The 17,511-nt window shown below is 40.0% G+C and overlaps 1 protein-coding gene across 1 annotated transcript in view; it reads right to left on the bottom strand.

Moving 5' to 3' along the window:
- Positions 1 to 14,053, bottom strand: part of LOC131988614 (G patch domain-containing protein 2-like) — a 30,001-nt gene extending 15,948 nt beyond the window's left edge. Inside the window, exons 1-8 of the mRNA XM_059353765.1 lie at positions 14,039 to 14,053; positions 11,594 to 12,259; positions 3,767 to 3,828; positions 2,110 to 2,268; positions 1,922 to 2,007; positions 1,760 to 1,824; positions 1,613 to 1,652; positions 1,412 to 1,503 (exon numbers count right to left, since the gene is read on the bottom strand). Of these exons, the coding sequence (XP_059209748.1) occupies positions 1,412 to 1,503; positions 1,613 to 1,652; positions 1,760 to 1,824; positions 1,922 to 2,007; positions 2,110 to 2,268; positions 3,767 to 3,828; positions 11,594 to 12,255 (1,166 nt within the window). The 5' untranslated portion in view covers positions 12,256 to 12,259; positions 14,039 to 14,053. The remainder of the gene's footprint in view (positions 1 to 1,411; positions 1,504 to 1,612; positions 1,653 to 1,759; positions 1,825 to 1,921; positions 2,008 to 2,109; positions 2,269 to 3,766; positions 3,829 to 11,593; positions 12,260 to 14,038) is intronic.
- Between the last annotated feature and the right edge of the window lie 3,458 nt (positions 14,054 to 17,511).

Raw genomic sequence — 17,511 nt, 5'->3', positions numbered from 1 at the left:
CTCATCAAGGAGTGCTGGAGCGCTCTGTGAAATAACCCAAGAGAGAGGGAGGAAAAGGAGTGTGTGTGAAACAAAATTAAGAATGCACCATAAATAGGCAGGGTGGAAACAATACAATGAGGAGTCCCACAGTCTCGAGGCCAACGGGGCTAAGCGGCTCCTCAATAGTCCCCCATGCAGATCCAACAGTTCCAGGGATGACTGGGAGCGATGTGATGCTTTGACAAACATCTTCTGGATAAACCTTTTTTTTTGTGCAGTCAGTCCCAGAAATGCAGGGACTTGAATCTGCATTACAACTATGTCAACACAGTATTTCTCTATTTGGCAACGCTGACCTTGAAAACTATTGCAATAAAGTATCGCTGCATCCAACTGGAGCTGAATATAAGAGTTGGAATGAACCTAAGTCCATTTACACAAGTGTTGTACTTAAGTAAAATTTTAAGGTACTTGTACTTTACTTGAGTATATCCATTTCATGTAACTTTATACTTCTACTCCACTGCATTAAGCTGACAGCTTTAGTTACTTTTCACGTGATTTAAACATAAAATGTGATATTTAGTAGTTAAAATGAGCCCTGCCTTGAGAAGATTCAAACACTGCTTATATAAATGCATCAATAATAATATTCCAATAATATATTTAGAATATATATCAAACTATCTGAGTGGGTTCATTCTGCATAATGAGTACTTTTTATATACTTTACTTAAGTTAGGTATATGATTACTTTTTCCACCACTGCTGAATATTGCCAGTTGAGCTCAGACTTCAGGCCACAATTTAGCATAATCTGTTCAGCCCCCAAAAAACCCACACTTAACATTGTTTTAACACTTCCTTACTCAACTGAAAAAATAGTAGAAACATGTTTTAATGTCTCAGACGCCTAGTACAGAAAATAACACATGATTTCTGTTTGGTGTCTGCTTTATGAGTTAGTTATAAGTTTGTTTGTTCTTCTAACAAAGCGTGACAGACAGTTGCAGCATTTGAGTCTGTGAGAGCTTAAGCAATGCGAAAGTCCAGCCAATATCAACACAATGGGTTATGATGGATGTGGACAGAGATATTGAAATACATGCGCATCTGTGTGCTTGATACACCACTATAAATAGTGTGCATAAAGTATAAAGTTAAATAGCGTATTTGCAATATGCAACGTGCCTTAAATTCACTAATTTATGCAACAATTAACTCCTGTGAAGTCACAGAGTCTCTAGGGCATCAAGCTTAACAAAGAATACTGGAGCTAACAGTGACCTATGCTCTGTAACTGATTCAATTAAATGACATGGCCATAGACTTGTCCATCAATATATTGAGCTTTGATCGAAAACACCGAATGGTGTCTCCGATAGGCCCTTGAGAGGCTGCTGTTTAACTAACACGTGGCATCAACTACCTGTTTCTGCAGATTGAGGAGGAACATCTGAGATGGGAGCTCTCTGACATCATGTCAATAGGACACACTGGTAATGGGCACAAAGGGTTCAACTGGAAATTGAAAGTATCAATAACATTTAGATTTTGCAATTTCACCATTAAAGTCTAAACAAACTGAGGTCATAAAGATAATAAAAGCCTGTAAAAGACCGTAACATACCTGGCTTCGGTCTCGCTTCCCAACAGAAGGCAGCCAAAAGCTAAACAGAGATAATCAAAGTATCACTACGTGCAAAATGATAAAGGAAACAGATGGACCACAAGACTTCTATATCATTTTGCAAGACATTTAACCAGCATATCTTACTCTCTCTGGTAAGGATCTTGGGAGAAGTGTCTCAGTCTCTCTACAAACACTGGCATGCTGTTGCCCTGTGAATAAAAAAAAATCACAGATACACAGTAAAAAACAAAGACTATAACAATGGTATAACTGTTTTCTTCTTGAAGAGGAAGAGTTTGCTTTAACCTTGCTGGGAAGCCGTCTTCTATCCTTCCTGATGCAGCAGGCAGCAGAGCCAGGCACTCGTTTCAGACGTGAATGATATCGATACCCTGCACAAAAGAAAAGCCTGTTTCTATTCCCGTGTTACAAAATGATCAGAAAAGATCATTAAGGAGTACATTTGTCTAAAACACATAATCATTGTCCACTACCTCTCTGAGAGGGCCGTGCAGGCTGCAGGAATGTGGGTGGGGGGCGGCTGTCCTCCAGGGAAAGCTGGTTGTCGGAGTCCCAGCTGGGTAGTAGGCTGGCCACGCCTGCCCCGACTCCACAGTCCCCCTCAAAGAACCAGTCACTCTGCTCGTCATCGCCTGCACACAGAGACAAGCGAGATGCTGCATCAGTTAGCATGTCACTGCTGCAGCTTGCTGCATATTTCTATACTTTTCATGCCTTCATTAAAATGCTGAAGCATCTGTATAAACCATGGATGCAGTCTCTGTGACACCACCTATAGGTTTCTGAAGAAGCATTGTGAAGCTCAGTGTAGGAGCTCCAGCAATTGCCATCTTGGCAGATGGCAATTTTGATATTTAGCGCTCCGACATAGCGTGCTCACTTTTGTGAATATACTGGAGATACCTGTATCATATGAAACTAGAAGATCTAAGGAATCTATAGGCACCAGGATATTGTGTTGGGAAGTTGTCAAAATAACACTGCATAGTTAGGCTTTTTTATGTTTTAATTTAAAAAAAAATCAGAGCAGTGAAGCTTAAAGTTGAGGAAAGTTTGATAAAATGCTGCAGTTATTGTCGTCCATACATGTTTGATATCAGTTGAGTTCAGTTTGTCTGAATACTTTGTTGGTCAGTCTGTGACTCTCATTGTGGAGAAATAAAAACAGAAGTGAGAAGAATAGACTGAGAATTTTCTCTTATTTGACAAAACAATTCAATATATTGTATCGTACGACTCACCGTATCGCAAAATGCTTAAAATCGCAATAATATCTTATCATGAGTCAATTATGGGGATAAAATCATATCGTGGGGCCTCTGCTGATTCCCACCTCTACTGTACAGTTTATTTTTCAGCCCTGGAGGTTGCCACGTGTGGCGTGTGTCTAAAACACCACCAGCACAGCACTGCTTTGTCCAAAAATCACGTAGCATTATTGGATCTGCTCTCCTAACCACAGCACTGTTAGAAGATATTGTTGGAAATAAATAAAGGAACTCTGAGCTCACAATGTGACTGTTTAAAGTAATGTAATTAAATATGAAATTTAATTATCATATTCAGGCTTTTTTTCAGCTATATCGTTCGTTTTGGCAGTTCTAAAAACTCAAGTGGAGCTTCGACTGATACGTGGGTTTGTGGATAATGACTGAAATCTCATTTTAGGGTAAACTGCTACACGCCATCAGACAACCAGACAACACCAGTCTAGTCCCCAGACGGCGAGTCCTCCTCAGACCTGTCAGTCAGCAAAGAACACGCAGGAACCATGCCTCTCACAGTCAAGGTGTAGTGACAACTGTTAAATCAGAGGCCGCCTGGCCCCACCACGGCTAATGAGATTAGCAAAGGCTTCAGCGCTCATTAACACGACATGACAACGTCTTATTAGAGTCGCCTGGGTGCCCAGCAACCAGCCCATTGTATCGAAACCTCCCTCTCTAGCCCCAGCATTCCCTCAGAGTCGAGTGGGGTATCGTCCAAATCTGACAACTTGTCATCGTCCTTCGCACAATCAAGAAGGCTTCATTCATGAGCTCCAAGTACACAAAATCTAATTACTCACCAGTTTGACCCACATTAAGTGATGAAGCTGTTTAATTGTTCCTACTATATGTTTTTTAATACCTTGTCTTCCCTCATCGTTGGTGAACAGGCCGGGGTCGCTGCTGCATGAACTGCTGGTTTCCCTGCACACAGAAGAGAAACATCACGTGAATGATCGCCACTGACCCGCTTCTTTAATATCAATGACATCTGAGGATAAAAAAACTCTGTTTCGATTTGTCGTTTCCAAACTGATGGGTTCTTTAGGTCAGACAATGTTATAGCATCTGAAAAGTGAACAATGTGAATCAAAAATTTACATGCCCCCGTAACGTCCATATTTAACATGTAACATTCAATAATAGTAATAATAGAGAAGTCCGGAGCTAGAGGTCGACATAAATGGAAATGACACAAAAAGACAGAGCGTGCCGTGTTCTCCCTTGTTGCGATAGCAAACACAAAGGCATGAGGAGAGGCTCTGATCGAAGCCACTGAGTGACATGCACAATCTAATTGAATATCCTCCGCTGTCAGCTCCAATCTAATCTGGCCTGCGTTGTGGAGGATGACAGGAGAGCGAAACACATTCCCCTGCCCGCCCCTCCCTCTGGGTGTGCCCCACACACAGAGCGACCCACAGACGTGCCGCTTCCACACAACAACTGGCCAACATCTGCTGTGTGGTCTGCCACCGCCCACTGCCTCGGCTGCTCCATCGGCGCTCCTCTCCACACCTCCAGGGCAACCCCTGTTACACTGCCTCCACACCCTCTGTGCCCCCCTCTGCTACCCCAGACCACCCTGGCTTTCTCTGCCTTTCTCACACCTCAGCCACCTTCAACTGGGACCCCCAGACACTCCAAGGTCACAGAGGGGGATCAGGGGAGGGGTGGAGGTGTCAAAGATGGAGGGACAAAAAAGGATTTCCTGTGTGTAGTGTAGTAATGTAAACGATCAAAATGGTGTCATTACTTACTTGTAACAAGCACATGTATTCACTAGCTACATATATATTAATAAATATATTTATATTTCATAAAGACCTTTTCTGAATACCAGTTAGCTTGAAGGACAAGCCACATCATTGCTGTGGATGACTTTTGGAGTCTAGGGCTGAACGATTTATCGTTTTTCGATCGAAATCGTGATTTCAGATAACACAGATCAAATTTCAACAGCTTGGAGTAGCTTCGACAGACTTTAATAAGGACTACATTTACAAAGGCCAGTGTGACTTCAAAGTGAGTCAACCCCTTAGAGTGTCAATAAAAAGTTGTTTTAATCCCAAAAAGCTAAACTCTGCACACTGTTAGTATTAATAACTAACCTATGAGTTATTTCCTGTCACTAAACACAGCTTTCAAAATAAGAGCACAAGGCTGTGTTAACAGAATCCACCACAATATGAATAAAATATGCAATAGTTAAGATTAGTGTATATGATGAAATAGTGGCATTAGAGTGTGCAAGAGGCCACCAAATTTAGGTTTTTACATCAAAAATGTTCTGCATGGGACCACGCCCCTGGACCTCACTAGTTAATTCGGGTCCCTGCATCACAGTCTCATAAAACCCTGTGGTAAACACTGGTTCTAAAGCTTGTTTGCAGCTGAGTGTTGTTTTTTTATACTCTCTAAATTGCAGATTGATATAAACATATGCACAACATCCAGGGAATAAATAACCCTTTACCCCTGCTGCTGAAAAAATCCTAGCGGGAACAGTGCACATTGTACACTTTGTGAAATTTCACTGAAGGAAGAAAATCATGAATTGAATCGAAATCACAGTATCTTCTAGAAGAAATCGCAATAAGATCTTTTCCTAAAATTGTTTAGCCCTACTGGAGTGCTCCATTAGTTTAATTTACATACATCAATCCTCACTTACTTAGTCTTTTTTTAAACGAAACAATAGTTAGTTTCACTTTCTTTATTTAAGGACAATGCATATTATCCATTTTTGTGTAAATTTGCCAGTATTAGCCAGCTAATAGGGCTGCTTGATTAAGATAAGTCATAATTATTATTATTATTATTAGCTCTATCCTTTAAATAAAGCTACTTTCCATTCAAATTACTATATGAAAGAAGGAGGGACCTGATGCCTTGCATTTTGCTTCCTATTTTCCATGGCTGACCTTGCTTACAGGAGAAACCTTGAGGGTCAGATATGCGCTGATACAGTACATCGCCATATTGCAGAGGCCTGCAAGAGACGTCAGGATCAGAAAAACGTCCGTCCAGCCTGCGTGTCTTTCTGGCCAGATGGTCCTGCATCATCTCCCCTCACATCCACGAGAAGCAGATGTGAGAGGGAGCAGGCCTCTCCGGGGAATCTGGAGGATGTCTGGCCCTAGCTGAGCAGTCCTGGACCGTCCCTCCACCCCCGTCCCACCCAGACTGGCTCCCCAGGCCGCTGCTCAGCTGTACCCCACCTCTGGACACATTGGCTGGCATCTGGAGCACACAGCACTCCAACATCAGTAGAGGACGATGCCACAAGCTCTACAAAAAAAACTGATTTTATGCTTCATTCCACAACCTTTCTTAGAAATTTGGAACCGGGAAATGATCAACTATTTCCTGCATCTTCTCCTATTTTCTAGGTTTAAAAAAAAATGTCTTTGCTTCTTTTGCTTTTGTTCAAAGTTTGAAAAGCATCACAGGTATAAACAATTAATTAGAGACACCCATTAAGTATTTATCCGTATTAAAGGTGTAATGTGATGTCGCTTGGAGCAGCACAGGGCCGTTGTGAGACCGTTTCCATTAAGTACTGCCTAATTAATGCCATGAATAATTGAGACCCCCATTTTTCTTGGGACCAAAAGAAACACTTCTTCTTTCTTCAGCAGTGACCTTTGTCAGGAAAAGTTGACAAACATTTTGGGCAAACTTGGTCTTTTGGCTCACACACAAAACAGCACTTCCCCCAGTCATAACATATTCTATTGTGGATTAGGAGCTATATAAACAAATAAGTCTTAATTACATAAAATACCATATGTCCATGGTGAAACAAAGGCAAGGGCAAAAACAAAAACTGCACTCCAGTGTTTTAGAGCTGAACTTAAGTCCCCACATGGCCCTATTGTCTCTATACAAGCCAAAGAGGTGAAGCAAAACACAGTATCCAGATGAGCACTAATCATTAGGATATAATCCTCAGCTCCTGGGAGAGGCAGACCAGTTTGCACAGAGATTACAGGCTAGCCGCCATTTATTGAGCCCGGGCTCATTCTGCAGAGGAATAAAGAAGAGGCACAGACGGAGGGGGGCAAAGCGCTGATAACAATGGATCTGTGGGCTCTTCAAACAAGCCGCCCCAACCCAAATCCATGCCCTCTTCCATGGGTGTCTGATTATAAGGTTATCCCACCATCCCTGAGCTGCAGTAATTGGATTAGTCTCAGAGATTTATGAAAATTAACTTCGGCAAATGCTGCACCGCTTTACCGAAAAAACTCCTCATAGAGTTTTCAAAATATAAATTACAGCACGATAAAGCCGAGTGTGAGAAAAGCACGCACAATGGCTTTGTTTTTCCTGGTTGAAGTTAACGTTGTCAACAGTAGCAGCTCACAGCTGGAGGCGCAGGCTGAGCCCGGGACGGCGTCTACCCACAGGTGAGACCTGCTTGCTGGGCCAGCCTGGGCGCCAGGTGGCCTCACTGCCAGCAGGCTGGGCCAGGTCTAATCAAGGATGTGGAGCCCAACTGGAGCTGCCAACATCTGCTCCCCTTGAACTTGGGTGGCTGAAGGCGAAGCTCTGCTCAGTATGCACGTAAGAGGAGTGACCTTGAGGAGACGCACATTTTAAGAGACCAGACACTCCATATGAAAAAGGTTAATGGAATGAATGGAGACCAAAGAAATCCGAGCGCTTCAAAAGACATTTCAACAATGGCATCTGTGTCTGACATTAAATGGACCGTACACTGTCTGAGTATAAATATTGTTGTTGTGCCACTGTCAGCCCCTCATCACTGCTGCCGTTTGCTCGTATCCTTTTGCCTCTGCCGCAGCTTAACCATTAGATTGTTCAGCCCTCGGTGCACTGTGGCAGTCTACTGAGCAGCAATCAAGAGCGTTGGCGTTGTGTAAGTGAGAAATGATTGACAGCGTGCCATGGTGTTCCCATTTATTTCTTCTCCGGAGCTGTTTTCTGTCAGAACGGCTATTGATTTTTCCATAAAGTAAGAAAACAAGTACCGTTTAGGGGCTAGGGAGGTCAGCACAAATTAAACCAGAAGATGTAAAGCCTACTGTCTGTCCCATTACCGGTTACTGCACATGTCTTCTTCTCACATGTTTTATATGATCAACAGATAATGAGATCAGCAAAGGAAACAGATTGTGCAGGAACATGACAAGATGCTGAGGATGGTAACTCCCAGGCTTAAACTGTATAATATTTAATGTTATAACTTGCCATTTCTGTCCTTTTATCAGTTGAGCATACATCTGGACAATGTGAGATATTTAATTCCAAAGCATCATTTATATATTAAATAAAAACTGGCATATGATCACCCTTAAAGGTTATTCTGATAATAATACATAACAGAAGAAGTGAAAAAATAGTAAATTAATTAACAAACCCATGAACTGAAATTTATTCTGTGATTATTTTGACAATTGTTTAACAGTTAATGCCTTTTTTCTTTAATTAAAGAATGGCCAGATGGTCCTGCATCATTTGCTGATTTCAGGATTTCAAATACATGTTTCTCAGCCACACCAGCAGCATGGCTCTAGGGCTGAAAATACCTGTCAGTCAGTTGGTTCCTCCACTTCTCACTGACTCACTTCCCAACAACTGCTGCATTAACTGCTGTACTCTACAACAGCTATTCTCAACCTTGGGGTCGGGACCCCAATTGGGGTCGCGAGATGATTTCTAGGGGTCGCCAAATCATTTTGGAAGTCAGCTCTGTCTCCACTGTGTTAAAGAGTTCATGTGTTTTAGTCTTTTTGGTCACTTAATGGTTTTTTTTGGTCATTTTGTGTCTTTTTTTGATCATTTTCTGGTCAGTTTGTGTCTTTTTTGGTAATTTTGTTTCCTTTTTTTTGGGTCATTTTGTGTCTTTTTTTGGTCATTTTGTGTCTTCTTTTGGTCATTTAGTATCTTCTTGGTCATTTTCTGTCTTTTCTGGTCATTTTGTGGTAATTTTGTTTCCTTTTTTGGTCATTTTGTTTCTGTTTTTGGGTGATCTGAACTGTGCGTGTGAGATTCTGTTCAGTGAGCGGGGGTCGCGGACAACATGCATGTTAAATTGGGGGTCGCGACTCAAAAAGGTTGAGAACTACTGCTCTACAACACCTGCACCACCTCATCATGTTGTACTTTCTGTTCAGATCACCACCACATCTTTGTTAGCACTTATGCTTACACTACTCACCATAGCTTTTTTATATAATCTTGATCTGTATTTATTTTTTTAATTTTTCATTCAAACTAATACTTTTTTCCTGTATTTATATTCAGATCTTTTGCTTCTGTTTTTGCTGCTGTGACAAGGGAATTTCCCTGTTGTGAGATCAATAAAGTATAATCTAATCTAATCTAATTAAAACGACGACCATGACATTCATGGTCCCCAGAGGATAAAACCTCTAGCGCCACCAACAGTTCATTTTTCCAGGGAAATACTTAATCATCTAGTGGGCAGATTGGCACATTAGGTATTATATCATTAGCCATGTTTCTGTTTAATTGTGAGGGCAAATTTTGCTGCTTGCATTCTGCTTTCTAATGTGAAAAAATAAGGTAAATAGAAACAAGGCTAATGTAGCTTTTTAATGCCCAATATAAATCGTTTCAGAATGTAAATACACTACACTATGTTTTTGACTGTGGCTTTGACAAAATAACAGTGGTGGAAAAAGTGGTTCAAATCCCTTACTTAAGTAAAAGTATTAATAAAACACTGTGAAATTACTCCACTACAAGTAAAAGCCCTGCATTTAAAACTTACTGAAGTAAAAGTCTGAAAGTATCAGCATCAAAATGTACTTAAAGTATCAAAAGTAAAAGTACTCGTTATGTAGAATGGACCCACTCAGATTGTTTTATATATATTCAAAATATATTATTAGATTATTTGTATTGCTGCATTTATGTAAGCACAATTTTGTAAACATATTACTAATCTACTTAATATACTGGAATAATGTTTAATTAAAAAAACGTCTAAATACTTTCAATGTATAATGTTTTTCATGTTAAATCTCAACCTGAAAAGTATCTAAAGCTGTCAGTTAAATATAGAGGAGTAAAAAGTGAAATATTTGCTTCAAAATGTAGTGGAGTAGAAGTATAAAGTTACATTAAATGGAAATACGCAAGTAAATTATAAGTACCTCAAAATTGTTTTTTCCACCTCTGCAAAATAAGATATTTGAAGACAGGAACTTTAGCTTTAAGACCAAATGATTAAACAGAAAATAACTGCTAATCACAGCTCTTAATACCAGGAAACACTGGGGCAAGGTGAAGGCTTAATATAATTGTCAGTCACTTTGAAACAAATCCTTTCACATTTAGCCGTTCTGATTACACAGTTTATCTGAATCCTTTTGCTTCACTGTAATAATATAATTCCCCTCTCTGCTGCCAGTTACAGCCACATTTAGTTTTGCTAAATAAAATGCACACAAGAGGTTGCACTCTGGGACACTGGGACAGGCCGAGCTTTAATTACCCAGCCCAAGAAAGGAATTCATTTCAAAACAAATCAATACCACACCAAGTCACTTATTTATTTGTGACAATATTTCTCGAAAGGAAATAATGAGCTGGCAGATGCCCGGAGGCATAACTATCAAAGATCCCTCCCTGGTGATCATTTCAGCTATAGGAGATGAGGATGAAGAGACTCTATCATTCATTTTTAATGTCAACTCAATACTTTAAAGTGGAGCGGTATGATTGTGATACTTTTTTTTTTGGTTTAGTTGAGGACATGCTGAATATTGACAAGTGGCTCGATGGAGACAGGCAGTATAGATCATCTTAAATGTCGCCTTGTTTAATTGCTCCTGTCTGATAGTAGTTATGCCCATGACTTTTATGTTATGGGTTTAACTGCCTGGGTAACTTTCTATTTAAAGGGTAAAAAGGGCTTTTAGAGTTTTGTGCTCCTTTTTCAGAATGGTTTTAATCCTGACTTTTGAAACAATGACAGGGCTAACATTTGGCTTGTTGCATTGCTGGAAATGAAATGCAGGCTTTTTAAAAACTGCTTGTTTTTCATAAATAATTACGTTTTTTTTATAACATTTTACATGGACGCCAAATGTGGACCAGATCTTTTTCTATAGGGCCCAACTTTGTAATGACATTGAGATGATTGTGTGACTCCATCATAAAACAATGGTTAATGTTAGGTGTAGGGCTTATTACATTTTTTGGGGGGGTTTATTTAAATTTTTTTTGTTTATTTTGGTTGAAAGGATGCTACTCTTTATAGAAGCGATGTTTGCCTGGATTCATGATGTCCAGGATTACAATCAATGATACTGGTTACAGCTGTTTTGTTTTGTTTTGTTTTTTTTGTATTTTATTTATTTCTGATCAAATGCATTTGACCAATTATTCCTAAACATTTAATCCAAATGGCTATAATTCAATGGTTTGATTCTACAAACTGTCTTTTAAACTTGTGCTGCATTTTGTAATGGACTTTTGTGCTGCACTTTTCTAATGTATTTTGGAATGTATTTTTACTGTTAAAGCTGTTGTAGGACTGTTGAGTATTACTTGTTGGAATGTGGACCCCAGGAAGACTAGCGAACTGCCACGGCACAAGCTAATGGGGATCCTTTAATAAAAACAAAACAAAACAAAAAAAACACAAAAAGAGGAATAAAATCTAAATATCTGTCCCTGAATCTAACCTTACCCATCGGACATGTTGTCATCTGCAGCGTCTCTGTGTTCCTTGGCCATCTTCCTCTTCCAGCACTCCTTTCCCATCAGCCTGGCTCCTTCGGTCTGTCGGTCCGCTCCCACCCAACCGCCAGACCTCTTCTTCGATCCTGACAGATGCTGCATCCTAGACGGCCTGTGTCTCCGTTTCCCGTCCACACCAGAGACTTTTAACTTCTGCTGCAGCCTAACTGTGACGTCTGAGGTCATGCGTTTCACCTTCCTCCTCCTCCTGAGTTGCCGTCCTGGATTGTTCTCGGTGAAGGAGTCAGACTCTGGCCATGAGGGCTGCCTAGTCCTGACCGGGCCTCTCATGACGGAGCGCCATCGGCTGGTTGAAGTCACGTCGTCAGAGTCACTGCAGTTGGCCACAGAGGCAGCAATGGCTGAGGAAGAGTTCCCCCGGTATCCTTTAGTCTCGTCGAGGCTGGACTCTGAGGCCTCGATCCAGCATCGTCTGTGCTCCAGCGGATAGAGGGAAGATTCGCGGTAGCGCTTGCGGCCTCTGCGGCGGCGGATCTGCCGGCGCTGGTGCAGAGGACTCAGGACCATTTCCTCCCACAGCTCCCCCAGCTTGCTTTGCTCTGAGGTCTGCTCCAGAGCAGACACCAGGTCCTGCACCAGCTCATCCATCATGGTGCTGGAAACCAAAGATAAAACAGAGTAAAGACAAAGAGTTAGACACCATGGTTAATGCTACATCAAAATAAATAACAGCCATGACAATAAACAAAAGCTAAAAGTGAAGTCAATGCTAACGTGTCTTCAGATGCCGAACAAGTCATGTTTCCTTTCAACTGTCAAGCAAATGCTACGCAAACTAGAGGTATGAATCAGCAGAGGCCCCACGATACGTTTTTTAGCCAAATACTTGAGTTACGATACGATATTATTGCGATTTTAAGCATTTTGCAATTGGGTGAATATTGCGATTTAACTGTTTAACTGTATTTTGTGTCTTAAATTCAAAAATAAAATTAAATTCAATCAAGAATTGTTTTGTCAAATTAGAGAAAATTCTCAGTCTATTCATCTCTCTTCAGTCTTTTTATTTCAAACCCACAGACTGACCAACAAAGTATTCAGTCAAACTGAACTGAACTGATGGAAGATGTATGGAACATAAAAAAGCCTAACTTTGCAGCATTATTTCGACAACTTCTCGAAACGATATGATGCAAAAGGGGGCCTATAGATTCCTTAAATCGTCTAGTTTCATGATACCAGTATCTCTACCAGTATAATCTGAAAAGTGAACCCGCTATGGCCTCCAAAAAAACAAACAAAAAAACCCCACAGAAAATACCAAAGGCCCGTCAGAGTGCTAAATATCAATGAATCTACCATGAATCTATATAATATTGCCACACAAAATATCGTGATACAATGCTGCATTGATTTTCTAACCCACCTCTAATGTTGCTGTGGACATTGTGATACACTAATTATATTGGCCAAACCTAATTGGGCCATTGTGAACAAAGCTGCAAATCAATGTGCATAACTGTTACAGGCAGTATTTAATTTTTATATGGTTTTGCATCAATGTAATGAATTATCTTGTTTTTTCAGGTATTTGATATTGTGGATTAGCCAAGAACTCATCTTCATATCTGGTTATTTTTAACCTTGTGCCAAAAGTGATTATCTAAAAAAGGGTTAATACCCCATAATTATCAATACCACAAAATACCCACGTCTACCCATTATTAGGCTGTCTGTAACTGTGGGTATTGCCAGTGGAAATGTGTTATCTCTGCTTCTTCCACAGTGAACTTCTCTGCATATAATTGTTGAGCACTTGATACATGGCACATCTAAAGGAGCTCCTGCTATTGAAATCTAATCTGAACACTGGAGTTGATCTGTTATCACCTCTCGCTGTGTTTGTAATCTCTTCGCTTAAAAGAATGGACCAATAGATGCCATAGAGCGTTTTTTAAGCAATGAGGAACACCCAGGCTATTTGTCTTTAACTGTGGAGGGCTATCCTACCCCACTGTGGTACTTTAAAGCTCCCTTTATTTGATTGCAGCTGCGTTAAAATGAAAGCTTGTTTGGGCGTCAGCACAACAGCAGCAGCTAACAAAAAACACTCACAGCATCTTTATTAGTGGCTAAGAAAGCGGCTGGGAAGCTGTAACAGCAGCACAATAGCAGAGGAAGGCTGGGCTGACTGCATGCTCTGTGCAGACTGTGTTACATAACAACATCTAGCACGTGAGCTCAGCACAAGGACAGCCTGAGCAGCCTCACACACACACACACACACACCTCCCTAAATACTGCCAACAATCAGCGAAGCAGCCCGTCTAACAGCGTTTAGCATAGTAACCGTGTCACAATACGACTCACAGCAGCTATCGTGGTGTTGTGTAATAACAGACAGGGAGTCAGTCTACTGTGTTTTAACACTCACCAGTCGCAGCTTGTCTTGTTTTGTTTTCAGCACAGCTGGGACACACCAGACGCACTTCCGGTCCGCTCTGCAGCCAATCAGCTGCCTCCGCTTCACTGTGACGCTCCTGCAAAACTGCCCGCCAGCCACAGTGGTCCTGCAGATAGCACCAAGAGGTCAGCCTGCTATGCTGCAGATAACACATGTAGCTTTACCACCAGTCATCATAATACTCCTTTAACAAGCTGACAAATTACTGGTGTAAAATGCTATTAACATCCCCTGTATGACTGCAGTTTTCCCTTTTACCAACAGAAATTATGTTGATCCTTGTAGTGTGTTATTGCATTCCCTTTAGAGGCCGAGCACCACACCTGCTCATTCTCTGAAAAACACAAAACTATCAGTTCCTCAATACACATGCATGGGTTGAAACGCTAGTTAGTTACATTTGTATCAAATGCTTTAGCCTGACATATTCAGTATTGTGCAGTTTTCCCCATTCTGGTGATGTCTCATCTGTATGCGTCTGTATCCACCTAGTATGTACAAAATTAAAAGTGTCTTTCCAGTAAACCAGTAAAAATATTAGGAAATGACTACCCTTCAAAATAAAGTTACCATTCCCAAACACTAAGATCTAACATATATTTCAAAGCTTCTTCACAAACACTCTTTCAACCTTACAGTGATTTATAAAGGCTGAGTACAACTCTCATTGCAATATAATGTGGTGCAATAAACACATTCTCACCACCAGCTCGTCACATACGGACACTTGGGCAGGAGCCCTTGTGAAGGGTAGTCCGATTGATTCCAATACTTGGGTAACATTGTGGATGCTCACAAAACTTCTTGGTAAATGGAGTGCACTTACATAGCGCTTTTATCCAAAACGCTTTACACTACAGACTCCACTCACTCACACACACATTCATACTGGTGGACAAGGCAACCAGGGCACACAGTGCCATCTACCACCATTGGGAATTCATTCATACACCAGTGAACGCAGCATCAGTGGGCCTTTTCGGGTTCAGTATCTTGCCCGAGGATACTTCAACATGTAGGCTGCCACGGTCTGGGATCGAACCACTGACCTTCCAATCAGTAGGCGACCAACTGAGCCACAGCCATCCTCTTGGTAAGATTCAGTAAAAGATCATTGTTTGCAGTGGTGGAATATGAGGAAGTACATTTACTCAAGTACTGTACTTAAGTACAATTTTGAGGTACTTTGCTAGAGTATTTCCATTTTATTTGACTTTATACTTCTACTCCACTACATTTAGAGGCAAATATTGTACTTTTTCCTCCACTTCATTTAGCTGACAGCTTTAGTTACATTACAGGTTGAGATTTAACATAAAAAACATGATCAATTTAAAATGATTAGACATTAAACCTCATAACAGTATATCAAGTACTTCATATGAGCCCTGTTTTTACAAAATCAAAACACTGCTTACATAAATGCATCAATACAAATAATTGAATAATATATTTAGAACATATTAAACAATCTGATTGGGGACATTCTGCATAACGAGTATTTTTACTTTTGATACTTTAAGTTCATTTTGATGCTGATACTTTTGTACTTTTATTTAGTAAATTTGTAATGCAGGACTTTTACTTGTTTTGCAGTAATTTAACAGTGTGGTATTAGTAATTTTACTTAAGGGATCTGAATACTTCTTCCACAAGAATGGTCTCCTGTCTTTGCTCTTTAAACTATCAGAGGCAGTGCGGCACACAAACGATACTCGAGTTCGGAGTGAGAATGAGTTGGTGCAACACTTTATAAATCCCACACACAAACAAAGTCATGTCATTGAGCAAAACAATGAGCCCCAGTTGCTCCTTAAGGTCATAGATAGCACAGCTCTATGAGTGTGTGAGTGTGAACGAGAGGCACACTGTATTTGAACTTTCTCTAAATACAGTTTATAGACCATTTACCTTAGAAATGTCCATTTAGTTCTTTATTTTCTAAAACTGGAAAAACTCATGCTTTCTTTACGAGGGTCTTCAACAACTTTGGAGGCTCAGTTAGTTGAGAAGCTAAGTTTTGTTGATATTCCTGATTAATATATATATATATATATATATATATATATATATATATATATATATATATATATATATATATATATATATATATATAATCCTTTTTTTTTATAACTGAGTGGTGTTGCATGTGAGTTGTTGTTTTTAGCTTTTATTGTAAGCTAAGTTTTGTTGATATTCTTGACTGATTAATATATATATATATATATATATATATATATATATATATATAATCCTTTTTTTTATAACTGAGTGGTGTTGCATGTGAGTTGTTGTTTTTATTGTATTTATTTTCTTTTTTTAAGTATAAATTGCTCTTGATTACCTTTTAATGCATCCATATGTTGACAAAATGATTTAACATTTAGCCATTTTCAGTTTAATTATCTGTATATTATATATTTTATGACTAGCTGTGTCTGTTTTTGTTGAGAAAACCAATAAACAAAGTTGGGGAGGGGGAAAAAAGAAATTTTCATTTAGAGTCCAACCTTGTATGACATAGTTTCAATAGATTTACATCATCATGATAGATCTACATGTATGTAACATTTTCTTCACACAAAAATGTCAAACCATGTTATGCTTGAGATTAGTTGTAGATTACAGTAATTCCATTACCATTTGCACCTTTTGAGACAATAGCGCACTAATAAGTGTTTCATGATGTGTGACAACTCGTAGTAATGAAGAATTGTCTTTCAAAGCCAGTGTGTATCTGAATGAAGCAAAAAAAAGAACAAAAAAAAAAAGAAAGTCATTTACCACTTCTTTCATCTCTCAGATGAAGGCAGCCCAAATAATAAAAAAATAAAAGTCTGTGAAAATGAGTACAAAAGCCATTTAATCTCTCTCATCTTCCTCTTAATAACTGCAAATTTCCCCTTGGGCCCATGGGAGAGGGCCTCTCTGTGCCGCTGCCACCTTATCTGTCGCCTCCATATTTCAGCATGCTGAGCGGCTCCCTCAGTACCCAGCCCCCGGCCTCCTCTCGCCGGGGCCTGTGGGGAAGCTGGGCTCCTGGGCCCGCCATTGTTCTGGCCTGGGAGGAAAGTCCGGAGAGAGCCCTGAAAGCTGGAGAGTGGGAATATAAAAAAAAACTTGAGCCACTGCTTCATTAAGCGGCAGCCTTTCACAAGCAAACATATCAGAAACAGCCCCCTTTCAGAAGCAGTAATTAGCAATTTGGAAACCTTGCCCCCTCAGGATATACAGTTTCAATTTAGTCAGCAGCTTTAGATTCTTAGGCACTTAATATTCATTGTTTCTGCCATCTTCCCAATTTCTCGACGTACATTGTCTAGTCTTTCACTGGCGATAAAGTGTTTTATCTTTCATGTAATTCTTCTTTTCAATGAGCCCTCTGCAAGAGAAGTTAATTTTTATAAATAATTTTCTGAGGGATTTGCAAAGAATGTGAGGGA

Source organism: Centropristis striata, chromosome 16, assembly GCF_030273125.1.
Source record: "Centropristis striata isolate RG_2023a ecotype Rhode Island chromosome 16, C.striata_1.0, whole genome shotgun sequence".
Lineage (NCBI taxonomy): Eukaryota > Metazoa > Chordata > Actinopteri > Perciformes > Serranidae > Centropristis > Centropristis striata.
The sequence above is the reverse complement of the archived record's forward strand: the minus strand, read 5'-3'. Positions and strand labels throughout refer to the sequence as shown.